The 23876-nt window shown below is 39.0% G+C and overlaps 1 protein-coding gene across 25 annotated transcripts in view; it reads right to left on the bottom strand.

Moving 5' to 3' along the window:
• BPTF (bromodomain PHD finger transcription factor) overlaps window positions 1–23876 on the bottom strand; it is a 158792-nt gene that overhangs the window by 108543 nt on the left and 26373 nt on the right. For 20 of the 25 annotated variants that reach the window (XM_063718911.1, XM_063718899.1, XM_063718896.1 and 17 more), the window contains exons 2-5: window positions 21044–21866; window positions 9143–9366; window positions 1142–1345; window positions 422–610 (exon numbers count right to left, since the gene is read on the bottom strand). In XM_063718911.1, the coding sequence (XP_063574981.1) occupies window positions 422–610; window positions 1142–1345; window positions 9143–9366; window positions 21044–21866 (1440 nt within the window). The remainder of the gene's footprint in view (window positions 1–421; window positions 611–1141; window positions 1346–9142; window positions 9367–21043; window positions 21867–23876) is intronic. The other 5 variants (XM_063718903.1, XM_024234430.3, XM_024234435.3 and 2 more) reach the window with 1 other exon arrangement.

The raw sequence follows: 23876 nt of genomic DNA, 5'->3' as shown, positions 1-23876 counted from the left end.
ACACTACGGTTTGAAATGCTATAAATATTACACGAGCACATGCAAACATAAAATTAATTTGTTAGTATCTACAGAACTGGAAAGGTCAGATCATTCAACACTGAGCCATTAGTACATAAGTAATTAAAACCAAAATATCTGCCACTATGGTCTGGTGATAAAATATAAAAATAAATCTATTAAACAAAAACAGCTAAATGAAGTTTAAGAAGCATGAAAATTATGATGAGTTTCAAGCACTAACTGTGAGGACATTTATCAAACTCCAAATGTTAGGTGACAATTTAGCAAACGGGGATGGCACTGTAAGCAAGCAGCATGAATGAACACATAGTTTAAAGTTTTAGGTGACATTCGGCTTTTACTACAAAAGGGAAGGATTCCCCCCATTACAGAGGCATTGATACGCTGCCCTCTGTACCTGGCACATCCTGGGGGAGCTCAGATGCCACCTTCTTCTCTGCCATGTTGCTGCTATCGGGGGTTTCTGAGAGACACCCCACGGGGCTCCTCCCTTCAGAGGGACTAGTCTCTTCTGAAGATGCATTTGTTGTGTTGTCGCCAAGATTTGCTGACACAGAGTTACCTTTATCCCCAACTTCTGTTGGCTCTACAGCAAAATGCACAACAAAACTTTAAAGATATTCTTTAAAATTGCTTCAGAGCAAATGGCCACATTCAGTCAACTACTAAATGATCAATCACCAAAAAACCTGCTTCCATTGGATGGCCATTTTAAAGCAAGTAGATTCTGGGATATTGCTGCAATAGGTAATTCAGAGAGTATTTAAGAATATTTAATAATATATTAAGAATGCTTAAGTAATTAATATAAAAATGAACATTTTATCACATACAAAAGTGTATACTCTGGTATAATATTAAAAAATAGTACTTTTTCATAGGGAAATGGCAACTTAATGGGAATTATAGAGACATGAATATAACATTATAGTAAATTCACTAATACATAAAACTCATTACAATTGTTACACATGTTACAAGAGGGGACGGTATCCTGATCTCTTTAGAAATATTAGGTAGCTGCTTGCAATATTTCACTTTCATTTTGCAAGTAAAACTGGAGATTTCATAAATAACACTAATGAAATATTTCTTTTTAATCAAGTAATTTTTTTACCCTCAGATTTTCCTTGCTCAGGGTCATCGTCTGGTGTTTTGTCGTCACTGTCTTTTTCAAGGGACTGGTCTTCAAATTCTACTCTGTTTTTCTCAGCATCTTTAGAGTCATTCTCAGTCTCATTCTTGTCTTTTTCTGTTTCTTCTGGGCTTTTAACATTATCAATGTCTCCCTTTTTGGCTCTTATGGATTCCAAAATTTCTTCTATAATGTGTAAAACAAACAAAAAAATTATTCCAATATATAACCAAATAGAACAGTACCACAAATGTCACTTACGAGTTTCAATACAAGCTATTAAAGAGGAAAAATTAAGTATTTTTAAAGCATTAGACCTATGAAATAAAAATCAAGATTACAAACAAAATAGTGTTCACAGAATTCAATCAATTTGCTGTACCTTCACCTCTAGGTAATACATGCTAATTATGGGCTCTATTTTTTTTTAAAAAAAAGTAAAATTAGTCTTTCTTTTTAAAATATAGCCTTGATATAGATATCTGTCACGGATATCTGTGACAGATGACAAAAACTACAAGCTGACATAGACCCACAGTCTGAGCAGCACACTGTAGTGATCAAAACCTAGAAACCCAAAACCCAGAAACCCAAAACCCACTGCAAATCTAACTTGGATTAGCTGTGTGACTCTGGACAAGCTACCTAACCTCTCCAGGCCGTCATTTCCTCAACTGTAAAAAGAGAAAACAGAGGCCCTTTTGGAAACAACTTTCTTTCTGAAGTCCCTTAACTGTCCTGAAAGTCACTAAGTCTCTAAGTACACATACCCTCTTTCAACTTAGACAGAGTGATACTGTGGCATGTTACAGACCACGGGATACAGAAGGACCACAGTGTACAGAACACACGGTATATCAGTATGCACTCATGGATATTAATTATATTCTTTGGGTTATCATGCAATACTATCACTTTTAATTTTGTTGCACAAATTGTTTCAGCTTTGGCCACTGGGGACTTTTTTCGAGTCCAGTGTCCTTTTGACACATATCCATCCATCCATCCATCCGTCCATCCATCCAGCATTTTCTTACTTTCCACTATTACAAGATGCTCCGGGCTCACCTTGTATTTTCCCTGCCCCAGCCCTACAATCCACCATCTCTCCAAGGAGCTTTTGTTCTTTTTTGAAGAACAAATTGGAGAATGATGTTAGAAGTCACAATCTAAGTGGTTGGTGTGTTTGTTACTATTGGGGTGTCGCTATTCTAGAGTCTCTCAGCCAACAGAGCTAAAAAATGTAGTCATAAATATACACATCTATATTATTTCTGTATTTATTTGTGTGGGTACATATGTATATGAGTGAATGCCTACGTGTCTGTATAGGGTTCATTTACCATTGCCCACTTGCTTATCTGTAACTTCTCTGACAGTGAGAAATCTGACTCACATTATCTATAATATATCTAGTTATTTGTTCATGCCTAGTACACACAGTAGAATAGTTTCGGAATTGCTAAACTGTTTCCTCATAAAAATAAATTTATCAACTAGAGTACACTACTTGTGAATAAGAAGAAACACGGTTTTTCTTTTTCTTTTTTTTTGAGACGGAGTTTGCTCTTGTCACCCAGGCAGGAGTGCAATGGCGCAATCCTGGCTCACTGCAACCTCCGCCTCCCAGGTTCAAGCGATTCTCCTGCCCCAGCCTCCCAAGCAGCTGGGATTACAGGCGCCTGCCACCACATCCAGCTAATTTTTGTATTTTTAGTGGAGACGGGGTTTCACCATGTTGGCCCGGCTGGTCTTGAACTCCTGACCTCAGGTGATCCGCCCACCTCAGCCTCGCAAAGTGTTGGCATTACAGGCGTGAGCCACTGCACCGGGCCAGAAGAAACACTTAATACCATGTATATCCACAGTACTCCTCTTGGATTTTTGGGTTTGTGTTTCCTTTTTTATAAATGTATTTTTTACTTTTTTAGAGACAGAGTCTCACTCTTGCTCAGGAGTACACTGGTGTGATCATAGCTCACTGTAACCTTGAACTCCTAGACTCAAGTGATCCTCCCACCTCAGCCTCCCGAGTAGATGGAACTATAGGTATGTGTCACCACGCCTGGCTAATTTTCTAATCTTTTTTAAAATAGAGATGGAGTCTCAATATGTTGCCCAGGCTGGTCTTGAACTCCCCTGTGCCTTGGCCTACCAAAGCACTGGGATTACAGGTGTGAGCAGTGCCCAGCCCTTAATTACTATATTTTAAAGAACATTTTATTTGGAAAAAGAAAATGTAGTTACCGATTATCTGTTTTTCTTAGAGGCACAGATTTCCTTTTTCTTTCTTTTTTTTTTGAGACAGAATCTCACTCTGTTGCCCAGGCTGGAGTGCAGTGGCGTTATCTCGACTCACTGCAAACTCTGCCTCCTGGGTTCAAGCGATTCTCCCACCTCAGCCTCCCAAGTAGCTGAGACTATAGGCGCGTACCACCACATCTGGCTAATATTTTTATTTTTAGTAAAGATGGGGTTTCACTATGTTGGCCATGCTGGTCTCAAACTCCCGACCCCAAGTGATCCACCCGTCTCAAAGTGCTAGGATTACAGGTGTAAGCCACCACGCCCGGCCATTTTCAAACATAACTACATCCTATAGCTTTTCTTAACCAAATCATTGTACTTCCTCCCTACTTTCCCAGTGCCATTTAATGAAAATAAAACCAAAAAAATAGTTTTAATTGCCTACTAAGTTTAGACCATTTAAATTGGTAGAAAAGCACAGGTTGCATGACCATAGTTCTCTGACTTTCTATAAAGATTCTAATTTCAAATAGTCTGTATTGTTAAATACACATATACATACATACATTCATACTAGTTTTAGGTTCAAAAAACTATGGCAATCATAGCCATAAGAAAAATAGACCAAAAATAGGGCTGGGCGCAGTGGCTCACGCCTGTAATCCCAGCACTTCGGGAGGCCAAGGCAGGTGAATCCCTTGAGGCTAGAAGTTTGAGACCAGCCTGACCAACATGGTGAAACCCCGTCTCTACCTAAAATACAAAAATTAGCCGGGCGTGGTGGCACACGCCTGTAATCCCAGCTACCTGGGAGGCTGAGACATGATAATTGCTTGAACCTAGGAGACAGGTTGCAGTGAGCCGAGATCATGCCACTGCACTCCAGCCTGGGTGACAGAGCGAGACTGTCTCAAAAAAACAAAAACAAAACAAACAACAACAAAAAAAAAAAAAAGAAAAAGAGACCCAAAATGTTCAGCAGAGAGAAAAACACTAAAGGATGAAAGAAAATTACGTTGTATCTGATCTATACTAAATATGCATATTCTATCAACAAGTATATTCTATACTTTGCATGAACATTTCAAAACTAAACAAAGAATTAACCTACCGGGTTTTAGAAGCCATCTCTACTTAGAAAAAATTCTTCTAAAAATAAACTTCCCTCAAATAAGCAAAATAAAGCATTTCATAATTACCATACAAGCATAGGATAAAGCAAATATAGTAAGCTGTATATTTAGTTACAAATATAAAGTACAGATCTATACAATGAATATATGAGTATTTACTGTATAATTCTTTTTTTTTTTTTTTTTTTTTTGGAGACAAAGTCTCACTCTGTTGCTCAGGCTGGAGGGCAGTGGCACGATCTCGGCTCACTGCAACCTCCACCTCTGGGTTCAAGCGATTCTCCTGCCTCAGCTTCCTGAGTAGCTAGGATTGCAGGCGTGCGCCACCAAGCCCAGCTAATTTTTGTATTTCTAGTAAAGACGAGGTTTTGCCATGTTGATCAGGCTGGTAACTGTATAATTCTTTCAACTTTTGTGTATATTTGAAATTTTTTGTAAAATATTGAGGAAAAATGGAGAAGAAAAATTTAACTATCAAAAATAGAATTAAACTCTCCTAAAGTAGACACGTGTGTGTGTACATAAAAACCAGAGAGTTATACATTAGAAATGAAGTATTTTCTTTGAGAGGTTAACATCAAGTCAAAGTCATCAGGACAGGCCACAATTCTGAAATTCCTGTTATGCTGTAAATTATTCTTGGCTATTATCAGAACCCCAGTAGTTTCCATTGTTTTCATCTCATAAAACCCCAAGTTAAAGAACATGATTAAATATTATTTTGGGTATTTACCTGGACTGGGTGGTCCTAAACTGACTATCACAGCCAAGATTTTAGTTACCAGAGAGAACAAATAAAGGTTAACAGTGGTGGATTGGTGTTTTAATCGGGAATCTTCTATTTGAATGTTCAATTCATTACCAATACACTCCTTAAAAAGTTGCTGAGAGGATTAAAGAATTGTAAAACACCTAGTTGAGCACCTGGCCCACAGGAGGCACCCAAAAATGTCAGTGTCCCCTTCTCTTCCCCAACAATTTTCAATTCTTGTGAATCCCTCCTCCTACAGTACCAGGTTGATGTTGTACCTTAGCCAACAAAAAAAAAAAAAAAGGAAAGAAAGAAAAAAATATTTATGTCATTTTTTGGGTCCAGATCTCACCATCAAATCCAAGGTACAACTCACCTTATTTCCATGTACTCCATGTAGTACTAAGAGGATAACTGCAGGTTGCAAGGGAATCTCACAGCACACAAATTTTAGTCATCTAACTTTCTAAGAGCATATTGTGGCCTAAAGCTGAATGTTCTCTTTGTTGTTCCCCATTACTACAAAAGGTTTAACTAATTTTTTTTTTTTTTTTTTTTGAGACGGAGTCTCGCTCTGTCGCCCAGGCTGGAGTGCAGTGGCTCACTCGGCTCACTGCAAGCTCTGCCTCCCGGGTTCACGCCATTCTCCTAACTCAGGCTGCTGAGTAGCTGGGACTACAGGTGCCTGCCACCATGCCCGGCTAATTTTTTTTTTTTTTTTTTTTTTTTTTTGTATTTTTAGTAGAGACGGGGTTTCACCATGTTAGCCAGGATGGTCTCGATCTCCTGACCTCGTGATCCGCCTGCCTCGGCCTCCCAAAGTGCTGGGATTACAGGCGTGAGCCACTGCGCCCTGCCGGTTTAACTAATTTTTAAAAGTACATTACGTGCTGAATCATACTGAACTATAACATGCTCATTGTAGGAAATGCAAAAAATATGAAAAGGAAACCAGCTACAATTCTACTATGCTAATTGGTTATTTTTTAATGATAAAACCTGATCCAGTTGGTTATTTAGAGGAAGAAGAATTTAAGCATCTCACAGTTTTTGCATGGTACACTTAACTCTCCAATACATAGTGTTCTATCACATAATTCATAACGAAATTTATCAATTCCCCTATATTAACATTTTTAGGTTTTTACATTCCCCCAAATCACACCACTTAACACTTGATTGCCCATTCCTGTTTTGACTTTGTTCTTTATTTAATTATGATTATACTGTATACATAATTTAATACGCAGAAAAATTTTTTGTTTTTTCTATTTTTATTTTTTATTCTGGAAAATATTTTAATTCAATGTACTTTATAAAATCCTATCTCGCATTGCCTTTTAGAGGACTGAAGATGGTTCTCTGTTGTACTAAAACACAGGAGAGCAAAAAGGGATTTGTCTATTTTAATGCCATGATTCATAAAAGGAAATTAAGGGGGGAAGTAAGCTGGCTGAAATTAATAAAATTTCCTATGATTTGATCTATATGGAGGGGAGAGTAAGATGGAGATTGTGTTACTGCAATTACTTATCCTCCAAAGACTTCTGAACACTAAAACTTTTCTAATAAAAAAATTACACATTTTTCTAAACAGATCTAATAGAGAAATACTTCCAACCACCAGATATGAATAAATATAATTCATGGTAACTAAGAATGCTTTTTCTGAAGACAAAGTATATTTGTGCCCAACAGTATTTATATGTGAGAGCCTATCATTCTCCAAAAATATGCATGAATTCACAGGAATATTGATGTAGAATATGTGAGAACAAGCTTGGATACAGCTATCTGGGTATCTTTATTAAATATAAACATTCTATTTTCAAGCAAATGGAGAATGGGGAAAATAGGATTATATGTATGGCAGATAATGTATGCAGAAGAGCAGAACTCAGAACCAGGCACTTAAAAGTGTACTTGCAGAATCTTACCTAATAATTTTATCTAAGTTAAAACTTAAAAGGCACTACAGTCGGCCCTCTGTGGCCAAAGGTTCTGCATCCTTGGATTCAACCAACCTCAAATTGAAAATACAGTATCTCAGGATGCAGAACCCTTGGATATGGAATGCCAACTTTTCATATCAGCAGGTTCCACAGGGCTGACTGCAGGACTTGGGCATCCATGGATTTTGCTATCTGCAGAGGGCTCTGGAAGCAATCCCTGAGAATACTGAGGGATGGCTATATTAGAAAACACAGGTGGTATTTATTAAACATGCACAGAATACATCTGGCAGGACAAAAAAACATATAGCAATAATGATTGCCTCCAGAGAAAGGAAGGTCAGATTGGAGATTTTGGAGGAGAGAGATTCATTTTTTCACAGCACACCCTTTATACTATTTAAACTTTTGAAATATATATGTATTTATAACTTAAAAAAATAAAGAGTTGAGTAACAAAATAAATAAGGTGACATTGAATTATAACCTAATAAATATCCAATTATAACCCAGTAAGTATAAAATATCCATGAATGTATACTCATAGAAATAAATGCCTGAAAAAATAAAGAAATCTCCTGTGCAGAAAAATTCCAAATAATTTATGTAGATATTGCCCCTTCAAGAAGGTAGAACATAACTCCTCACCCGCTAATGTGGCTGTTTATAGTGACTTGCTTCCAGAAAGTACAGTATTGGGGGTTTGAGGGGATGCCGGAGGATGTGGAGAAACCTGACAAACACTGCCTCACCCAGGGACCAAGGTTAACATCATCAGTGATAAGTCACGAGGACAGCATGCACTCTTGATAAGAAGATGAAAATTGCACTTCACTTCTGTGGTCTTCCTCCCCAAAATGCATAAACCTAGGCTAACCATGAGAAAAACCCAGAACGAGGGCTTTCTACAAAATACCTAACCACTACTCCTTCCAACCGTCAAGGCCATCAAAAACAAGGAAAGTCTGAGAAACCGACAAACCAGAGGAAAACATGATGACTAAATACCATGTGGTACAGGATCATGAGGCAGAAAAAGGACATCAGGTAAAAACTAAGGAAATTTGAATAAAGTATGGACTTGAGTTAGTAACAGTGTATCAATACTGGTCCATTAGTTGTAACAAATATCTCATACTAATCTAAGACATTAATAACAGGGGCAACCAAGTGCAGGATATATGGAAACCCTCTACTATCTTTGCAACTTTTGTATGAATCTAAAAATACTCTAAAATTTAAAGTTTTATTTTTTTAAAAAAGGCAAAAAGTTCAAAAAGAATATTATTTCTTAAAAACTGGAATGCCAAAAAAAGTTTAATAAGATACTTGAATTAAAGAAACAAACTAACATTTTGGGGAATATCAGTAATGACCCAAGCAGAAATAAAACACCAAAATGTATAGCATCCCTAATTTACAGTGGAATGAACAAGGTTCTCTTGGGAAAATGAAATATGGAGAACTAAAGTAAAATATACACACAGTCATGCACTGCACAATGTTTCGGTCCACTAGGAACCACATACATGATGGTGGTCCCATAAGATTATACGTATTACCTTTTTAAATGTTTAGATATGGTTAGATACAAAAATACCTGCCATTGTGCTACAACTGCTTATGGGATTCAGTACAGTCACATGATGTACAGGTTTGCAGCCTAGCAGCAACAGGCTATGCTGTATAAACTAGGTGTATGGTTTGTGTAAGTGTACTCTATGATGTTCATACAATGAGGACATTGCCAAATGACACATTTTTCAGAATGTATCCCCATCATTAAGCAATGCATGACTGTACTTGAAAATTTTAATCTGTTTTCAAATTTTGCAGTGATTTCATACCAACGGTTTAGCTCAGACTTAACAAAAATAAAATGAGAAAATGCCCCTCTCACCATTAGCTGCCGCCAGAAAGGATTTGTTACTGCCCCGAGCCTTATTGGTCAGGTCTTCAGTTATGTCCATGTGTCGGTGGATTTCTTCACGCATTTCTTCTAGAATTTTGCAGAGTTCTGCTTCCCAATAATCTTTGTCTAGACAGTCAATTAATTCTGCAAGTTGGACCTTTGTGCTGTAATACCAAATTTTCTTTTCATTTTCATTTTCTGTATCTTCTTCTCTGTTTAAAAATGGGGGGAAATACTTTATATGTTAGACATAATGCCACTAATCTGACAGTTCATCTACCCAGTGAAAACTCAAAACAAAGCTTGTGCACTAAAACTCAATATAGGCACTCACAAGAAAACCCTGCAGGTCTCACTCAAACTTGATTTACTCTGAGAAATGATATCTAAAAAACATGACACAAAGAAAAATGACCTCAAAATTCAGAACCGTGTGAGAGTACTTTGTGGAAGCCAGTTTCAGCTACATCTCAACCAACTTTAAGATCATCGATGTAACAATATGATGAGAAGAATGTATTTAGAATTATTTTAGAATAAAATACATTTATTTTAGAGACAGAGTCTCACTCTGTCGCCCGGGCTAGATAGAGTGCAGTGGCACCATCGTGGCTCACTGTGTACTCAGACTCCTAGGCTCAAGCAATTCTCCTGCCTCAGCCTCCCAAGTAGTTAGGACTACAGACATGTGCCACGATACCCAGCTAACTCTATAATATAGTTTAGAAATATTTCTAACAAAATGGTGTAAATGCTTTGCTAAGTTCTGGTTTTTGAAGGAGTTATCTCAAATAATATCTCATCCCTCTTCTTTACTTCTGGACAATCGAAGCCCAAACTGGAGAGAAGAGGAGCTTCCTCTCCTGCCTAAAACTCTCCTAAGGTTCCATTCACTTTTAATGGAGTTAAAGACTTCAACAGAGATGGTCACTAACTTAAAACAAACAGGCAAATTAATGTCTAGAACTAGACACAGATGAACACATACAATGGTATTTCTGTCCCCACTCAAAAGGAATTCAAGAGTATGTGTGAGGCACTCGATGAAAGTGAGCCTGATTTTCCTGTTTACTCAAAGGGAAACTGAGGGAACTGAAAGAACTGGGCTTTAGGAGAGATCTGGCTTTAAATACACTCATTTGCTTATAAGATATGTGGACATGGACAAGACACAACCTCTCTGAGTCTCTAAGCCATTCTATTTACCTCACTTGTAAAATGAAGATATAATAAAACCTGCCTGAAGGCCACTATAAGACTTAAAGGTATAATGATAAGGCATCTAACACAGTGCCTGGGCACATCAGTGATCAATAAATGTTAAATATTATTATTAAGGTAATAAATGAATAAAAATTTAGCAGCATTCCAGGAATAAGTCATTCAGTAATTCTGAAGAAAGAAGGCCTATATTAAATCATAGATAAATAAAAGGATATGGGTGGTGTACCCTTAATCTGAAAATCTGAAATCCAAAATGCTCCAAGATCCAAAAGTTTTTGAGTGCCAACATGCCATTCAAAGGAAATGCTCATTGGAGCGTTTCAAATTTTCAGATTAGGAATGATCAACTGGCCGGGCACAGTGACTCACACCTGTAATCCCAGCACTTTGGGAGGCTGAGGTGGGCAGATCACAAGGTCAGGAGATCGAGACCATCCCGGTTAACACAGTGAAACCCGGTCTCCACTAAAAATACAAAAAAAATTAGCCGGGCGTGGTGGCAGGCGCCTGTAGTCCTAGCTACTCGGGAGGCTGAGGCAGGAGAATGGTGTGAACCCGGGAGGCGGAGCCTACAGTGAGCCGAGTTCACGCCACTTCACTCTAGCCTGGGCGACAGAGCAAGACTCTGTCTCAAAAACAAACAAAAAAATAAATAAATAAGGAATGATCAACTGGTAAGTATAATGCAAATATTCCAAAGCCCATAATACTTCTGATCCAAAGCATTTTAGATAAGGGATACTCAACCTACACAGTATTCACTGACTTAACATTTTTCTTCTTGAAGCCACAGAAAGATAAATTCATTAAAGCATAAAGTAGCAAAACAGTGAATACCTGCTAATCCATTCAAAGAAAAGTTGGGGGTTTTTTTGGTCTGTTTTGTTTTGTTTAACTTTTTTCTTTTCCTTTTTTTTTTTTTTTTTTGTGACGGAGTCTTACTCTGTTGCCCAGGCTGGAGTGCAGTGGCGCAATCTTGGCTCACCACAACCTCTACCTCCTGGGTTCAAGCGATTCTCCTGCCTCAGCCTCCTAAGTAGCTGGGACTACAGGTGCACGCCACCATGCCCAGCTAATTTTTGTATTTTTAGTAGAGACGGGGTTTCACTATGTTGGCCAGGCTGGTCTCCAACTCCTGACCTCACGATCCACCTGCTTCGCCCTCCCAAAGTGCTGGGATTAGAAGCGTGAGCCACTGTGGCCAGTCTTTTTTTTTTTTTTTTTTTTTGAGACAGTCTCACTCTGTCATCCAGGCTAGAGTGCAGTGGCACAATCTTGGCTCACTGCAACCTCTGCCTCCTGGGTTCAAGCACTTCTCATGCCTCAGCCTCTGAAGAAGCTGGGATTTACAGGCACACACCACGACGCCCAGCTAATTTTTGTATTTTTAGTAGAGACAGGGTTTTGCCATGTTGGCCAGGCTAGTCTTGAACGTCTGGCCTCAAGCAATCCGCCCGCCTCGGTCTCCCAAAGTGCTGGGATTACAGGCATGAGCCACCACACTGGGCTGAAAAGTTGTTTTTTTATACTTAGTTACTTGGCCTATATACAGTTTATATAATCAAAATTATTTGTCCTCATTGTAAAAGTGACAACAGCTTTCCGCATAAATATACATTATGTATGTATATTTGGTTTTGGAGTTATAATGTGGTTCTGTAGAAGCTCTGGTTCTTACAAGGCCTACCATGTTCCTCAGGCTCACCCAAATTGGCCAGGCTTCCTTGAAGTTACCACTCGGCACACATTCTCAAGGACTCATAGGGTGGCAAAGAGAAGACAGACTGGCAAGAAAAGGTTTGCTAAAAATATAGTTAAGAGCAAACATACATATTACATGTCTACATTTTAAAGCTTCTTTGACTTTTACCTAGGCTAGCTAAGTAGAAGGTTAATTACTCACAGTAAGTTTCAACTTTCGTTTCTAAACAAACCCACAGAAATGAAGAGTAAAGAACACTAGTGAAATGAGTTGAATAATGTCCCCAAAGTTCATGTCCACCTGCAACCTCAGGACGCGATCTTATTTGGAAATAGGGTCTTGGCAGATGTAATTAGTTAAGGATCTTGAGATAAAAGTCATCCTGGATTTAGGGTGGCCCCTAAGTCAACTGACTGGTATCCTTAGAAAAGGAGAGGACCCAAGGTGACACATAGAAAACAAGGTAATGGGCTGGGCGTGGTGGCTCACACCTGTAATCCCAGAACTTTGAGAGGCCAAGGCGGGCAGATCACAAGGTCAGGAGATGGAGACAATCCTGGCTAACACGGTGAAACCCCGTCTCTACTAAAAATACAAAAAATTGGCCGGGAATGGTGGCATGCGCCTGTAGTCCCAGCTACTTGGGAGGCTGAGGCAGGAGAATCGGTTGAACCTGGGAGGTGGAGGTTGCAGTGAGCCAAGATCGTGCCACTGTACTCCAGCCTGGGCGACAGAGACTCTGTGTCTCAAAAAAAAGAAAAGAATGTAGAATAGAGGCAGAAACTGGAGTGATATGTCTGTTTGTAAACCAAGAAATGCTAAGGACTGCCAGAAGCTACGAGACAGGCATGGAACAGATTCTCTTTGAAAGTTTCCAGAAAAACCAACCCTGCTGACTCATGATTTCAGACTTCTGGCCTCCAGGACTGTGAGACAATAAATTCATATTTTTTCAAGCCACCCCATTTGTGGTACTTTGTTATGGTGGCCCTAGGAAACTCCCAACTTTTGGTACGGGAAGTAGGGTGCTGCTGCTAACATACTCAAAAATGTGAAAGTGGTTTTGGAATTGGGTAATGGGAAGAGGCTGGAAGAACTGTTAGGTGCTTGATAGAAAACACCTAGGCTGCCTTGAAAAGATGGTGACAGGGAGATTGGAATTATGCTGCCAGCAAGCCAAGGACACTTGGGGTGCTAGAACCTAGAAAAGGCCAAAAAAAAAAAGCAAGGATTTTTTCCTAGAGCCTGCAGAGGGAGCATGGCCCTGCTGACACCTTTGAGTTTAGACTTCTATTCTCCAAAACTGTTAAATAATCGATTTCTACTGTTTTAAACTACCCCGTTTTATATTACTTTTTTTTTTGTACAGTACTTTGTTATAGCAGCTGCAGGAAACTGATACAACTAGCAATTCAGCAATTAAAGACAAAAGCTAGGTCCTAAGCTCTTGGTCAAGCAGCCCAAGTAGTGCTTAGGAGCACACATTCTGGAGCCAGAATGCCTGGGTTCAAATCCCAATCCCACCACTCAGCAGTTGTGTGATCTTGGATAAATTACTTAAAACTCTCTATGCCTGTCTCTCCATCTCAAAAACAGGGTAATGGTACGTATCCTGGAAGATGCTGTTGCTAGAATTAAATTAATTAAAATATATGAAGTGTTTATAGTAATACCAACACTTCATGGGTATAATATACATAGTTGTCATCATTTTCCTCCCTTATGAAGTGTATAATATTTACCTTAAAACAAGTAACTAGGCCAGGCGCAATGGCTCACGCCTGTAATCCCAGCACTTTCGGAGGCCGAGGCAGGTGGATCACCTGAAGTCGGGAGTCCAAGATCAGCGTGGACAACATGGTGAAACCCCATCTCTACTAAAAATACAAAAATTAGCCGGGTGTGGTGGCACGCACTTGTAATCCCAGCTACTTGGGAGGCTGAGGCAGAAGAATCACTTGAACCTGGGAGGCGGAGATCGCAGTGAACCAAGGTTGTGCCACTGCACTCCAGCCTGGGCGACACAGTGAGACTTGTATCAAAAAGCAAAACAAAACAAAAAAACTATTGGTAGGATGGGTGTTTTAAAAAGTAGTATTTCACGATGCAAGAGAAAAAGGGGTTCAGAGAAAGAAAGGGGTGCAGGCAAAGAAATCCCTAGGAAGTAGCATAAATAGGCTGAGACCTCAAGAACGAGCCAGTTAGCCAAGAGGTTTTTAGGTGCTTTGGTTTGCTTTTTATTTATGTTGTCTTAAGTGTTAGAAAGCAAGATAATTAAATGTACAAAGTTACGGATCTGTGCTAAAGAGTCAAGTTTTGGTTAAGGGCAAATGGAAGTAATTGTAATTAAAAGGTTTTTCCACTTAGGGAAAAGGAGACTTGATCAAACTTGCTATTTTAAAAATCATCCAGCTATGGCTGGGCATGGTGGCTCACATCTGTAATCCCAGCACGTTTGGAGGCCGAGGTGGGCTGATCACCTAAGGTCAGGAGTTCATTATCAGCCTGGCCAACATGGTGAAACCCTGTCTCTACTAAAAATACAAAATTAGCCAGGTGTAGTGGCAGGCGCCTGTAATCCTACCTACTCGGGAGGCTAAGGTACAAGAATCGCTTGAATCCAAGAGGCAGGGGGTTGCAGTGAGCTGAGATTGGGCCACTGCACTCCAGCCTGAGTGAGACTCCATCTCAAAAAAAAAAAAAAGAAAATCTTGGAAGGTTGGGGTAGGGGGTTACATATAGACCACTTTAGGGGTGACTGACTAGTCTAATGAAGATGACACTGGTTTGTATCATGGAGGGACAGTGGGAATGGAGAGAAACTGATTCAATATTTATTTTAAAGGCATAACAAACAATAAAGGAAAAAGTTTATTCCCATATTTCTAGCTTGAGCAGCTGGTGGGACAGTAATCCCATTTACTAAGATGAGAACACTGGATGAAGAGTAGGTAATGGGTGGAAATGATGAGTTCGGTTTTAAACACATTTGAGGTGCCTGCTTTGCGGACACGTCCAGGAGTCTGCTGGACATACAGAACTGAACGTGGACAGAAGGAATTCAGGAACAGGAAGTCAGTAAGTTAATATGTGGTTTGTACCTAGAATGGGGAGTAGAAAGCTGTATAGATTTAAAAGCATAGTTTAGTTCATTCGGAAAACGAATACAGATTTTTAAAATGCTGTTTAAAGGCATGTGGTGGTCCACGCCTGTTGTAATCCTAGCGCTTTGGGAGGCCAAGGCTGGAGGATCGCTTGAGCCCAGGAGTTCGAGACCAGCCTGGCAACATAGTGAGACTCTGTCTCTGCAAAAAAATAAAATATAATGCTGTGTTCACGTAATTTTATTTAGAATGGAGAGTGACAGAAAAACATGCTAATCTAATCTGGTAATTTCTATTTTAGTAGATCCTAATTCAGAGCAAAGGATTGACAGGATAAAAGCAATAGTTAAGAAAGATTGGCCCACTTACATAATGAATGAAAACTGGCCTCTAAGTTATATGCTGAATATGTCTTGGCTTCTCAGATGGACTATAAATTCATGTATAAGAACCTTTTTTTATTATAAGCTTCACTAATCTATACAAATAACATATTTTTAAGCACTTATTAAATAAAAGCAATAACGGAAAACTTAATTTCTATAAATTGGTAACATTACAATTAAAACCTCTGCATACTATAAACTGCGTGAAAATTCTACATGGCTTTAAAACTATCACGAGGAGTCCACATATAATCTACCACAAAAGTACAGTTAAACTGAAATTATTTTAATCTCATTTTCATAAAAGATGTAAAATCTTTCAGATTTGTCAAAATTGTTGACACATATCACTATGTTTAAAGTTTCCTACTTGATTTTACATAAAAAAATACTCAAGATATCACAACATGGAAAAAGATAATACTATTTGCCTGAAATCATCTTTAAAATCTGTGCACTTTATTATGCATCAAAAAAAGGCAATTTGAATGACAACTATAGCTTTTAAAGCAAATAAACTTAAATGAACAGTTTTATTGACAAACATAAGTATTTTACTGTTCCACTAAGAAAAATAAAATATTTTATTTCCTCGACAATGTATCAAAAATTCACCCACACGTATTTAAAACGTCATCTGAGTCACGTGATTTCAAAGGTTTGCATTTATGTAACTATCAAATAGTATACATTTTGCTTCCCTGAATGCTGTTTCATAGACTGATACTGATATATCAGGAAACAGAACTTTTCTGAAACTGCCACTTAGTTTAGATTTTCTAAAAACGCCTTTATTTCAAATCTTTAAAGATTTCATAAATACTCACTGCAGATACAACAGAAACCATTACAGTATCTTTCTCCCCAAGTTATAAGCATTGGTTTTAACAGCTAAAACAATGCAAGTTGCAGATTTCTCAACATGGTTTGAAAACTAGACTACAGTATAAAATAAGGTATTGAAAATACTCTTACAAAACACATTCTGAAAAAAATTTCAGGTTCTACCTCCTAAGAGCCACAGGGTCTTGGGCAAATCAAGGGCAAATTATTTAACCTCTCTGAGATTTAGTCTCTTCATCTATAAGATGCAGACAAAAATAGTGCCTGCAAGGCAGGGCATGGTGGCTCAGGCCTGTAACCCTACGATTTTGGGAGGCTGAAGTGGAAGGATTGCCTGAACCCAGGAGTTTGAGACCAGCCTGGCCAACACAGTGAGACCTCTTCAAAATAAAAAATAAAAAAATTAGCTGGGCATGGTGGCACATGCCTGTAGTCCCAGCTCCTAGGGAGGCTGAGGTGGGAGGATGGCCTGAGCCTGGGAGATTGAGGCTGCAGTGAGCCATGATCATACCACTGCACTCTAGCCTGGGCGACAGTGAGACCCTGTCTCCAAAAGTAATTAATTAATTAAAAATAAAATAAAAATTAAAAAATATAGTACCTGCATTATTGGGCTGTTGGGAGGATTAATTTTAAAATACATAAAATGCTTAGGACACTGTGAGGCACACATGGAAGTGCTCAATAAATGTTGCTCTTGGCTGTTACTACTTATCACAACTACTACTTTTTACAGGTCTCTGAAACTAAGACCTATACCACTGATTACTGTGTAGTGAGCCTTAAGATGTCAAGGTTTTTCTGTATGCGGACAAGACACTTTTGGTCTCCATCTGGCCAAAAAGGGCAGCACAGGGAAAGAAAGAGGCAGTTGAGAGTGAATATCCAAAGGGTGTGGACAAGCAGCACAGGAAGGAAGGCATAGGAACGGGAGAACTGGAGCATGGACTAAATTTCACTTACTTCCTAATTTGTTCCCAGCCATCCTGATGACTATGAGCTCCTTTCAAGAGGGCACTTGAGATTGCATGAACGTGACCTGCTAACTGCTGAATGTCTATACAGAGTACAAGCACTGGGCTCCCTGACAGGCAGCATGACTGAATTTCCACTTACAATGACAACACATTAGTAAACTTTTTTTTTTTTTTTTTTTTTAATTTTTGGAGACAGAGTCTCACTCCATCACCCAGGCTGGAGTACAGTGGCGCCATCTCGGCTCATTGCAACCTCCGCCTCCTAGGTTCAAGTAATTCCTGTGCCACAGCTTCCCGAGAGCAATAAACTTTAAACTTTAAACTTTAAAAATGTGGTTACAGTTATTTCACCATTTGGAATGACCTTGCTGACAAAGGTTTCCGTGTTACCACCTCAACAGCAAAATGTCAAAACAAAGACAAAAACAAAAAACGGCACAATGAATACCATGACCAGATGTTTGGGAGGTAAGGGAGCAAGAAAAGAAAAAAGTTACACATATTTTACACATATTTCTTAAAATATCTGATCCAAACCAAAAGACACAGAATATACATTTAAAACCTTATGGATTGTTTCTCACAGCAGTTTCTGGGTTAAGGTGACAGACTTCATTTTGTTCCCTCCTGAAACCTTCTTAAAACCATGCTAAAGAAATATTGTTAGGCTAGACGCAGTGGCTCACGCCTGTAATCCCAGCACTTTGAGAGGCCGAGGAGGGCAGATGGCTCGAGCTCACAAGTTCGAGACCAGCCTGAGTAACATGGTGAAACCCTATCTCTACAAAAAATGCAAAAATTACCCGGGCATGGTGGCACACACCTGTAGTCCCAGCTACTTGGTGGGCTGAAGCAGGAGGACTGCTTGAGCCCAGGAAGTCAAGGCTGCAGTTAGCCGAGATAGTGCCACTGCACTCCAGAGCCTGGATGACAAAGGGAGATCTTGTCTTCAAAAAAAAAAAAAAATTTGCTGGCCAGGCACGGTGGCTCACACCTGTAATCCCAGCACTTTGGGAGGCCGACGCAGGCAGATCACAAGGTCAGGAGATCAAGACCATCCTGGCTAACACAGTGAAACCCTGTCTCTACTAAAAATACAAAAAATTAATCAGGCACGGTGGCGGGCACCTGTAGTCCCAGCTACTTGGAGGCTGAGGCAGAAGAATGGTGTGAACCCGGGAGGTGGAGCTTGCAGTGAGCCGAGATCGCGCCATTGAACTCCAGCCCGGGCAACAGAGCAAGACTCTGTCTCAAAAAAAAAAAAAAAAAAAAAAAAATTGTTAAAGACAAACTCATAAGGATAAAGTAGGGGAGACATGATAACAAAAAAAACAATCTGAAAGTAGATGAACAAGTGATTACTGCTTCAGCAGACCCAAGAAAGCCTGATCTCAAACTAAAAAGAAAGGTAAGGTTGAGAACACAATCCTCAAAAAGCAATGATAACGAGAAAGGGTGTCTCTAGAATAGGGAACTGGCTGGAGCAGATTCCTAAACCATCTCTCTCCCCTTCAAGCTGCCAAAGGTCTAGTCTCTAGAGGAGGTAAACTGAGGCTCCCTGGACTGGGAGAAACCACGCTCAATTGTGAACAAAGGTACTGTACAGAAAACTGAGGATTTAAGTGACAATACACATAGTAAATACTGTGTGCACAATAAATGAAGCTTTCTTCCACCACTCAGCCACCAGAATATCACCAGCAAGACCTTCATGTTTCAAGCAGGACACAGGAAAAGGCCCTTCCATGCCATCACTCCTCTAGAGCTTAGTCTCGAGGACAGACCTCAAGATACTGACAAGAGGGATTTCCCCCAATAAAAGAGACAATGAAAATCATCCAATGGTTAAGTCAAAATTGATAAGGCCCACCCACTTGCTCAGAGCTTCCAACTGGCTACATAGTACCACAATGTTAATGAGGAGCAGAAAATTAAGAATTAATAAACATCTGAATATGAAATAGAAAAAACAAAACAAAGAATAGGAAGAAGCAACTTAGAAGAAACAGACCATGCACAGAGGAGAGAAAAAAACCTGTCATTAATAGCCTCAGAAAGGTAAGAGAAAATACTATATCCAAGACACAGAAACAGGATTTTACTATTTCTTTTAAAGGAAGATTCTAAAAACAAAAGAGCTCTTAGATAATAAAAATATGGTAGCAGAAAGGAAAAACTGGATAGTAGGGCTGGACGACCAAGATAAGGAAATCTTAAAAAACTGAACACATACACATACCCCAAAGAGAAAAAGAGACAAAGAGGAAAACTGGAGAAATGATAAGAAAGTCAGAAGACCAAAATAGGAAGTCCAACATTCAATAAAATCATAGCTCAAGTTAAATACAAGAGGGAAAAGAGGAAGTTGTCAAGAGAAGTTCTCAGAATCAAAGAACACAATTGCCAGATTGAAAATGCCCACCAAAAATACCTCGTGGATGAAAGCAGCCCACACAAGGGCGTATCACTGTAAAACTGCAGAACACCATAGACAGTGAAGATTCTATAAGCTTCCAGCCACAAAGAATCAAGAATCAGTGTGGATTCAGACTTCTCGACAGCACACTGATAAAGTTTCTACTCTCCTTTCCATGCCCTGCTCTGACATTCATTTCATCCTACCAGATTTTTTCATTTGACCTAATTCTAAGAACTGGAAGAGGACTTTGAAGACTTCAGAAGCTGAAGACACAAAGTAGCCCATTCCTCTGACCATATATCTACAGGATGTCAGATACTCAGTCCACACTATAACCCTGCCTGATGCCCTGACTGAGGTAAACCCTGAGACTATCTCCTGACCTCGCCCACAGTCTTCCCAGAAGAGCTTCTCGAAAACCCTTGGGAACAATGAGGCCAGACTATGACCCCGAGTCTGTTGGGATCATCTTCTCCTGGGGGATTCCAACCAATAATGGCAGACCTCACCTTTCCTTAGACAACTAGGTATTTTCTTGCTGTTCCATTTTACATAGATATGGTAAAACCAAAAAAGAGAAGTAAAACAACCCTAACACCAAAGTTAAGGGTGGATAAGCTGAGTTAGGCTATAGGGGAACATAACCAAAAACAGGCCCACAGTGGCATTCCACCTAGAAACTTTTTTTTTTTTTTTGAGACAGAATTTGTCTCTGTCACCCAGGCTGGAATGCAGTGGTGTGATCTCAGCTCACTGCAGCCCCCGCCTCCCAGGTTCAAGCAATTCTCCTGTCTCAGCCTCCTGAGTAGCTGGGATTACAGGTGTGCGCCACCACACTTGCTTAAGTTTTATATTTTCAGTAGAGGTGGGGTTTCACCATATTGGCCAGGCTGGTCTCAAACTCCCGACCTCAGGTGATCCACCCACCTTGGCCTCCCAAAGTGCTGGGATTACAGGTGGGAGCTGCTGTGCCCAGTCCCAACTAGAAACATTCTATTTCCTATCCTAGGCATCAAAAACAATGGAATTTTGCTTCTTTCATATATGTTTCCTTTACCTTCTTAAAAGCTATTTTAATGCACATATTCCTTCAATTAAGAAATTATTTAACTGTTCTTACTATTAAGTTACAAAGGTTTATACCACATCAACAGCATAGCTCTGCTACATCAATCATGAAGGAAGCTGGTTTAATTTTAAATGCATACAAAAAATTAAGACCAGATTCACTTACATTATGAGTCTTCGGTTCAAGAACCAGTATTTCCTCCGACTTCTATCATATCCAATAGGTTCATGTCGAATATACGGTTTATTTTTTTGGATTTCAGCAACACAGTCAGTCACACCAGGCACCTTGTGTGCTACACAGACTTCACACTGCCACTCGTCCTCTGGTACCTCCTCAAGAGGTGGCTTCACACATTCCAAATGGTATACTGCTGAACATGTCTCACAGCAAAGCAAATCCCCAAGTTTGTGACAAACCCTACAATGGTCATCATACTGTATCACCCCTTCAGACATCAATTCCTCTCGAGCAATATTTGTTGTAAGAAACTGATCAACTAAAAACTGTAGAACTTTGATCTTGTTCTCTACTGGTCCATATGGGTAGTCCTCTGCCTCTTGGTAAGGAAGAACGTGATGGTATTCCTTATCACTCTCACAGTACACCCGCAGCACCTCTGGCCACGTCATCCCATCTATGAAATACAGTGTGGAATTAACGCTATCTTTCAGATCAGCAGGTCCAAAGGTAGTATTGGAAGTGTCTTCTTCACGCAGAACTGCTTTCAAAAGCACAACGTGCATCTCTGCCATGAGTGTGCACTGCTCTTGGCTCACCAGAGCTGCACAAAAGTCCTCAAAGCGAAAAGGAGATAATCTCAAAACAGTGCCAAAGTTCCGCAGTACCTCGTAAATGGCAATGACATTCATTATATGCTCATTAGGCACCATTAAATCCTCAGAGGACTTGGGAAATTCAAGGGGCGGGATGTCTTTTTCTTCCAATATCGGAGAACGAGGCCGATGTACTCTTGGTTTTCGCCTACCTGTAAATAAAGATATGACATCATTACAAATCAATACATTACATCATTTCTACAAATTTCCTATTTGAACATATACCCCCTTAAAATATATAAGTACATTTCTTTTATAATTGTCAAGTTAAAATAATACAAAGCAGCAATGATTCAGCTCTAATTTTTAAGTCTATAGAAAATCTAAATGCAAAGTTTTCCCATTAGATTATAAACCAGAAGTAAAAAAATTATAAACTATAATCAGTTCTCAATTACCTAGAGAGATTAACAGGCTCACAGGCAATCATGATTAAAAAATAACAGTGTCAGAACAAGTATCTCTAAGGAAATAATAATAATAATAATAATAATAATAATAATGATAATAATAATAATAAATAACTGCATTTGTGAATGATTTGACAAGAATATAAATGAGAAAAAACATTTACACATAAGATACACAGCACAAAGTAGGGGCAACAGATCTCACACTGTCAGCTGCAATACAGAAATGCCTGTCAACAACCAGACAGGAAATTCCCAGTGTAGACCTCTTTTTCTGTCAGAAGTACCTCCTAAGCGGAGTTCCACAGTGAAGCATGGGCTCAAGGTGAAGACAGAAAAGAAGTGCAGAGGAGGAAAGAAGAGAAGAATTCCAATGCTGGGAGAAAAGAAAAGTGGCTTACCTAGGAAACAGACAACAGACTACATTTCTTAACAGTCAGTTAAACAACTTTTTAGATACCTGTTCCCCAATTATGAGATGTGATGTCCAGATATACATATGTAAGTATATAAATGAATCAATATAAATAATCGAGAGTTTTGTTTTTTAACAAACGTATCTATCTCATTTAATCACCTATAGCCGTCACCTAGGTTAGAGTGCAGTGGCGTGACCTCGGCTCACTGCAACCTCCACCTCGCAAGTTCAAGTGAGTCTCCTGCCTCAGCCTCCTGAGTAGCTGGGACTACGGGCAGGCGCCACCACCCCTGGCTAATTTTTCTATTTTTTAGTAGAGATGGGGTTTCACCATATTGGCTAGGCTGGTCTCGAACTCCTGACCTCAGGTGGTCCACCCACCTCGGCCTGCCAAAGTGCTAGGATTACAGGCGTAAGCCACCGCACCCGGCCCATTCTGATCTATTTTTGGGAGAGTATAAATTGGTTGGATTTTTAGAAGGCAATTTGGCAAACATCTATCTGAATGTATATCCCTTTGACCCTGTAATTCCACCTCCTGGAATTTATCCTATACTCACACATTCATTTAAGTACAAAATATTTAATTCAATATAGTTTACAAAAGCTGAAATTTATGTGGGTTTTCTTTTTAATCTAAATATACATAAATAGTCAAATGAATTATGATGCATCTACAGAATGGAATCAAATTCAGTAGTGGTAAAATTCCTATGTGTTAAAATGAAACAATCTTTAAGATACAGTGTTAAGCAGAAGGAATGAACAGCTACAGAACAATGAATAGAATGTCATTTGAATAAATAAACTAAAAATAAAAAGAGGAGGGCAAGGGGATAGTGATAAAGTATATATATATCTAAGAGGTCATATAAGAATCCTTTTATAGTAGTTGCTTCTGGGGAGAGTTGGGGGACAGGAAAAGAAGACTAATTTCTTTTTACTTTTTTATACTTTAAAAAATAATTCATGCATGTATTTTCATTATAAAATTTTAAAAGAAAAAATTGGACAGGTATCTATAAAAATATAAAAATATTAATACTCAAATCAATAAAATGATGCTGCCACTAATGACTACTCATAGTCTTGTATAAATACAAAGTCATTATACTAAATTCAAAGATTCAAGTTTATAGAATTGAACATAGACTACAGTATTTAAAGAGAGAACACATTAAATTAAACCACTTAAGCCCCTCAACTGTCAATCATTAGTATTAGCAAGTCAAGTCATTTCACTTCTTCACACAAGTGTATTTAGAATATGCCACTGAGCATTACACTCATTATCATTTTCAACACTAATCTGGTATCTCTCTACCAGGTGA

The sequence above is a fragment of the Pongo abelii genome, chromosome 19 (genome assembly GCF_028885655.2).
Source record: "Pongo abelii isolate AG06213 chromosome 19, NHGRI_mPonAbe1-v2.0_pri, whole genome shotgun sequence".
NCBI lineage: Eukaryota > Metazoa > Chordata > Mammalia > Primates > Hominidae > Pongo > Pongo abelii.
This window is presented reverse-complemented; position numbering and strand designations above follow the sequence as displayed.